This window comes from Zalophus californianus, chromosome 11, assembly GCF_009762305.2.
Source record: "Zalophus californianus isolate mZalCal1 chromosome 11, mZalCal1.pri.v2, whole genome shotgun sequence".
Lineage (NCBI taxonomy): Eukaryota > Metazoa > Chordata > Mammalia > Carnivora > Otariidae > Zalophus > Zalophus californianus.
Genome location: NC_045605.1, coordinates 13,854,480 through 13,860,888, shown reverse-complemented (window position 1 = coordinate 13,860,888; position 6,409 = coordinate 13,854,480). Strand labels below are relative to the sequence as shown.

Genomic DNA, 6,409 nt, shown 5'->3' with positions numbered 1-6,409 from the left:
AGCTCATGAAAGTTGCCAAGTCGCTCCCCTTGGCCTTCGGTCCCCGGTTCCTGAGATCCACTCTCCTCCTTCCTCTGCCTGGGCCTCTGAAGGAAGCTGACCCCCCCTGGGATCCTAGAATTCGAGGGGTCCTTCACAGCTGGCGTCCAGGAACACCCGTAAATGTTCCCTGCCTCTTGCCTGCTCATACCTCCTGCAACCAGAAGTGACTAGGGCAAATCAAACTCTGCCAGCCAGGCCTGAGAAAAGATTGATGTATATATTTGTTTCTTTTCTGAATTTCAACCCCCAAAATATTCCAGCAAAAAAATGGGGGGAGGTTGGGCTGGGTTTCCTTCAATGGGCATCTGCTGCCAAGGAGGATGGTGGACTTGCCCCCTGCCCAGCTACCCCCAGCCCACGTCCCCCGCCCCTGCCCGGCCCAGGATGGGGAAAGATGGTGGGAGACGGTAGGGGAGCTGGGAGGAGGGTTAGGGGAGTGGTGCTTTGGGGTAAGAAGTTGGGCTGAGGCTGAGGGGTGGGGAGAGCTGCCCAAGTGCAGTCACCTTTGCTCAGTGACGGAGCCTTGAAGCTTGGCCGGGGCTGAAGGAACTACACAGGTGTGGGTGAGGCTGGCTAGGCAGGGTAGCTGCGGCCGACGAGCTGGGGAAGGGCAGGGCCGGGGGCTGGCCCTCTCCCTCTAACTGATGATCTGCCGAGGTCGTCCGTAGCCTGTCATGCCAGCCTGGGAGGCCCCTCTGTTGCTGCCCATCTGTAGGCCAATGACATGCTTGCCCTCCTGCAGTTGGCTCTCTGTGAACTCCCTCTTATGCTCCTGGGCTTTCCTAGAAGCAGGGAAACCAGGATAAAGACTCACCGGGACTGCACATTTCCCCCCGGGGTTCTGTTTCCTCCGTCACTTCTCTTGCTTCCTTCACCTAGCTTGCCCCCCGGGCCAGGGACACTGGCAGGCAGCAGGGACCCATCTTGCCCCTTGCCCAGACCTTCACTTTGTACCTTCCGACTCTGCTGCCCCACCTCCCTTGGCTTAACGGTTAGCCCAGGCCACCCCCCCATCTCACGCAAAGATGCAAGCTTAGCGTACAAGGAACCCCTGGTGGCCACGTACTTCATAAACCAGTTGGGGTCTCCACGGTAGTACCCATCATTCTTGGTCACCGCCAAGCTGCCCAGGGCCATCAGGGTCCTCTGCACCGCTGCCAGATCTTTACCTGGGAGAAGAAAAAGGGATGGGGGGTGACCTTCAGGACCATGTACACGGGACTCCATGGCAGGGCCTGCCCCGCCTCTCCGAAAACTGGCCAACCCCGGAGGCTAAGGAGGCTGCGGTAGATCCTAGGATGCCCTTGAGTATGGTTGGCATTCCCGCTCTCCAGACCTGTTGTCGTGGCATGCTTGGGTCATCCCTTGTCCTCTCTGCCTCAGCTGCCTGTCCTCCACCTGCCTCCTCCGCCCCTCCTCTCTCTGTACCTTCAAAGAGGTCAACAGTCTGGAACATGTCAGTCTTGGTGACCCCGTAGTCCTCAGCTGCCTTCAGGAACTGAGCCACCTGCTCCATCTGCTTGAAGACCATGGAAGGAGGGTTCTCGGGCACCTTCACTGGCTTGGAGCCATCAGGGTACAGGCTGTTCACCAGCTTGCTCAGAATCTGCCAGGCAGAGAATGCAGCTTGGCCCTCAGCTCGGGGTGCCTGCCCCACAAGCCCAGCAGGGTTGTGAAGCTCCAGCCCCCTCTCACTTCCGTGAAGTGCCACTCACCATGCCATTCTTCAGCCAGACCTGGAAGCCCAGGCGCCCGCGGTCCGGGCGCCCCACATCGGGGCCACACTGCACTATGATCCACTCCACGAGCCGCTCCTCCAGGTCTTCGTCATACTTCTTCTCAATTTTGGATTGTACTTCACGACTCATGCCGTAGGAAGGACCCTTGTTGGCCATGTTGTGGGAGAGCTAAAGCAGCACCGGCCAGAGAAGGGAGAAGGTCAGAGGATCAGAGAACCAGCTCTGCTCTCACTTGTGCTAGGCAGGCCTTGGAGCTTCTAGGGGGCCGGGGTGGGGGGGGTGGCGGTGCCCATCCATCCTAGATATTTATTTACCTCCCCTGGTTTCCTCATTTGGTTTTCATGGCACTGCCCATCATCCCCTCCGTCCAGGGAGCCTCCCTGAACTTAGGGACCAGAAACGGGAGACCAGATCTTTAGAAGTCTAGAGCAAGGATCAGTAAACTTACTTTTGTAAACAACCGGAGAGTAGTAGGTATTTTAGGCTTTGCTGGACATATGGTCTCTGCCATTGTAGCATGAAAGCAGCCTTAGACAATATGTAAACAAGTGAGCATGGCTTTGATCCAATAAAACTTTATTGACACAAACAAGCAGCAGGCTGCGTTTAGCGTATGGGCCAGAGTTTGACAAACGCTGGTCTAGAGCATTCTTTCTTTGCCAAGATTGGCCACAGAGGCACCGGAGATGCCTTCCAGAGGAGACCGCACTGCCCGCCTCCCCAGGCGCCAAAATAAAGCAGCAGGTTTCTTTGTCCAGGTAGGCGTGAGGTGGTTTGTGGGTTCTGCCTTAAGTTACAGAGTTCCCTTACTTCTCACCCCACTTTATCCTCTAGCCCCAAAGCTGGAACTCCAAAACCCAGCTCTTTGCCAGGTCAGCCCGGCCTCTGGCCTGCAGCTGCCGAAGAGGCTCACACTTATCCACCCCCGGCAAGGTCTAGGAAGCCAGCAAAACCCACGAGCCTTTGGCCAAGAAGCTGCACTTCCTCAGGTGGGCCAGGAGAGAAAGAACTGCTAGACCCAAGGATTTTCCCTTGTGCCCCAGGCTCCCGCCACTCTAGTAGCTGAGTAACCGAGGGGCCAGAGTCCTCGGGGGACATCCCAGAGCCAAGAAGCTGCCAGTCAGAACATGGGGAGCCCCTCCCTGTGCAGACCAGCAGCAGCTGCTGTCCTGAAGGCCTAGGGCTGGCACTGCTCGGGAGAGCTCCAGGTGTCACCGGGGGTGGTGCCCAGAGCTCCCTGGGAAAGCCCTCTGAGAAAGGGACCAGATGAGGCCAGACCCGTCACCTGGCCTCGGAGAGGTCAGAGGTTGGGAGGGAGAGAGTGCTCTGAGGATGGGGGTAGTCCGCACGCTACCCGACTCCCTCTCTTGCCACCATCAGACCCTCTCCCCGCTCACCACCACGGAAAGCAGAGTGAGTGTCCTCACTTGCCATGGTCCCCGGTCAGCTGCCCTACCGCTCCTTCCCCCACCGCTGACAACTTTCTGTATTCAAGTTCCCCATCGGCACCGAGGAGGATGTGATCCATCTCAGAGAGCTGCGCCTTCACCCAGGAGCTGTCTGGGACTCCCTGCCAGCATGGCCTCCTGCTAGTGACCTGGGGGAGCGGCCCCTCACCCAGGGCCTGAAACAGCATTCTTCCCAGCCGCCCTCCACTCCTCCAAGGCATCCCCTGAGGGGACAGCAAAGCCTGAGACAAAGAACACGAGATGGATTCATCTAAAGTCCAGCTATTGGGCAACTCACTACTCTGGGATTTGTAAAGCCCCAGAGGGTGGGGCCACCTTTGAGCACCACCAACCATCACCCCCTCCAGCTGACCCTGGAGAATCCAAAAGCAGTCTGCTCTGTTTCCCTATAAACAGCCCAGCCCCTTCCTTCCCCACCCTGCCATGTGTCTCACACCGGCTTCCCCGCCTCCCAACCACTGGGGGGCAAAGACTAGCGGTCAAAACCCACAAGTCAGCTGGGACCAGGTGACTTCGGCCCATCCTTCATCCTGGCCCCGGCTCAGCCTTCACCCCACCAGCCCAGGCAGGCAGCGTGCATCCCGGGGGTCCAGGCCCCCACCACCTTCCACAGGCCTGGCCTCCTGGTACTCTCCACCCCACCTGTCCTCCCGTCTGCCCTCCCTCCCAGAGGGTGGGCTGGGCCTGCGAGGAACAAGACGGAAGCAGATTGCCCCCCTCCCCCGCCGCCCCCAGCAGCGTTCAGTCTAGGCGATTCAGAGCAGACAGTGAAGGTATCCAGGCTCACAGTGACAAGGACACAAAGTTGCAGCCCCTAGTTCTAGAGACAGTATTTGGATCTTGATCAGAACAGGGAGGGGGTTGAAAGGCACCCCACCCCCACCCTTCTCCCTCCTGGTGAAGAGTCTGAAAGCGGAGAATTCCGAGAAATCCCTCTCAGTCCTCTGACCAAGCCCTTCCCAGTCCCACCTTGATGCTGCTGGGAAGAGGAAAGGGAGAGGGAGAGGGTCGCCGGCCAAGCCACCCAGAGGCCTTTCTAGATAAAGCCTCCTGGGACAGGACAGGCAGAACAGCCTGGCTGCGCTTTGATCCTCCTGCCCCGTGGCTCCTGTCAGCTTCCCCTCCCCCGAGAGAAAGAATAAAGTCCAGCTGTGAAGGGGCAGCGTGCACCTGCTACCACAGGACCCCACAACAACTAGCAGAACCAGGGGTCTCTCCAGGACCACTGGGCCCCCTCTCTCTTCGAAAGAAGACACAGCAAATAGGAGCGAGCGTCTGTGGATCTCTGACAGGGCAGGAGGGTGGGCTCATCTCAATTCTAGGGACAGAGAAGAGCGGCCCTATTCACTGCTACCCTTTGGATAGCAACCACTGAGGGAAAGCAGCCAGACCCTTCGGGAAGGGCCCAGGGCCCCAGGCCCACTCAGGCCAGCACTGCAAAGCTCCTGCAGGGCCCGCCCCTCACCCCTCTCTCTGCAGTGGGGTCACCTCCCATTTTCAGAGGATGGAAGGAGCCATGTGTCCAGAAAAGTGGCTCTCATGCAGGTCCCCACACCCTGCCACGCCTGCCTGTGGACCTCCCCGCTGCCTCAGTGGCTCCCCGGGGCTTCTCCTTTGCTGCTCAGGCCCTGCGTACCCGCCCGCAGGCCCCTGCTCTCCAGCACCGGTGTATTCGCACACCTCCTTGCCTCCTTGTACAGCCTCCTAGATGGACACCAAACAGAGCCTTGTGTCTAACCCAACACCTTGAGCCCATCACAGACCCCATAGGCATGACAAGGGCTGAATGCGGGGAGTCCCCCTCACACCCCTGTCGTCAGGGTCTTCACCATCAATCCCTCTGCATCAGCCAAGTCACCTTGAACATTTCAACCAGGCTGAGGCTGCCCAGTGCAAGCAATATGGGATTCTAGTAACCTCACCTCCCCCCCATCAAGTAGGACCACTTCCCCATCTGGAGATCAGGAATGCACGCTGATGGAGAGGGTGGCCTTCTCCAGCCGAGGAGGTGGAGACCAGGACCTCTGAGGGCCCCGTCCCCAGTATACCCACTGCTACCGTCAAGCCCTAGCCTACCTTCCCTCCAACCCGGGGATACATGCACTTACAGGGGTTCCTCAGGGCTCGCAGGAGGGAAGGAGCTCTCCGTTGTCTGAACTTGGACAGACAGGATGGGGCGCTGGCTGAGTGGGGGGTTTAAAGGCCTGCTGCCGTGGTGATGTCAGCCTCCCCCGCTGGCTCACCCCTCGGCCCCCTCCCTGCTAGAAGAACCCAGCCTGTTCCCCACCCCCGGCCCCCCCAGTGACTCCACACAGGCTCCATATTTGGGGAAAGACACCAAGTTGGAGCAGTCTGTCGGGGGCTGCCCGAGACATTCTCTGCGTGCTTTGGAGATGGAGCGGGCGGGGCGGAGCTGAGCTGCCCGGGCGGGAAGCTGCCGGGGAAAAGCCTTTTATGGACAGGACCATGAAGGCCTTCCCTGCTCTCTGGACTTAGGGCTGCTCCTTCTTCACTGCTCCCTGCCCCCGAGTTTGAGGGCAGGGGAAATTCAAAAGGGTCTGGCCAGAGAGAGGGGGAAAGAGCTGCGGAGATCCATCCCTGAGGCTGGTGGTGGACCAACCAGCCACCCTGTCCTGGGGGTTTCACTCTCCTTGGAATAGGAGCTAACCTTTACTGAGAACCTACGACATGCCAGGCAAATGCTTTGCACATGCTCTCATTTAATCCTCAGGGCTGTATCGTGGGAGCATAATTACTAACCTCATTTTCAGATAAAGAAACAGGCTCAGAGTGCCTGAGTAAGCTCAAGGCCACGTTGCGGGGGGGTTGGGGGGGCGCAAGAGTGGCGGAAGCCGGGTGTCCCTGCTGGCCCCCGTGTGGGAGGGGCCTGGCTGGCGGACCCACTCCTCAGTCGTCCCACCCTGCTCAGGTGGAGAGCTTTCGGTGGGGGTGGGTCTTGAGTTCCCTGCCTTAGCTGCGGCTGGAATCTGGGGGCTCAGCGGCAGCTCAGTCGACCCTGGCCCCTATCCAGGCGGTTTCTAAGGCCTGGCAGGGCTGAGACACCAACACTGGGCGGGAGGCTCAGAGGCTGCTATCCTCCCTCCCTCCCTGTGGAACAGTCCCTACCTACCCTAGAGAACAGACTGGGCTTCATCTGTT

The 6,409-nt window shown here is 59.2% G+C and overlaps 1 protein-coding gene across 1 annotated transcript; it reads right to left on the bottom strand.

The window, feature by feature from the left end:
* Positions 1 to 240: 240 nt before the first annotated feature.
* TAGLN (transgelin) lies at positions 241 to 5,515 on the bottom strand. The gene is made up of 5 exons (XM_027580332.1): positions 5,359 to 5,515; positions 1,758 to 1,949; positions 1,471 to 1,648; positions 1,109 to 1,211; positions 241 to 824 (listed from the first exon to the last, which is right to left on the bottom strand). Exons 2-5 carry the CDS (start codon positions 1,935 to 1,937, stop codon positions 680 to 682), a joined length of 606 nt encoding a protein of 201 aa, XP_027436133.1. The 5' UTR covers positions 1,938 to 1,949; positions 5,359 to 5,515; the 3' UTR covers positions 241 to 679.
* Positions 5,516 to 6,409: the final 894 nt, after the last annotated feature.

Bases quoted from the DNA above. Each gene is read 5' to 3' on its own strand.
- TAGLN (XM_027580332.1), bottom strand. From the start codon at position 1,937: ATGGCCAACAAGGGTCCTTCCTACGGCATGAGTCGTGAAGTACAATCC. The intron at 1,649-1,757 runs GTGAGTGGCACT...TCTGCCTGGCAG, and splicing joins TCTGGCTGAAGAATGGCATG to ATTCTGAGCAAGCTGGTGAA. The intron at 1,212-1,470 runs GTACAGAGAGAG...TTCTTCTCCCAG, and splicing joins GACTGTTGACCTCTTTGAAG to GTAAAGATCTGGCAGCGGTG.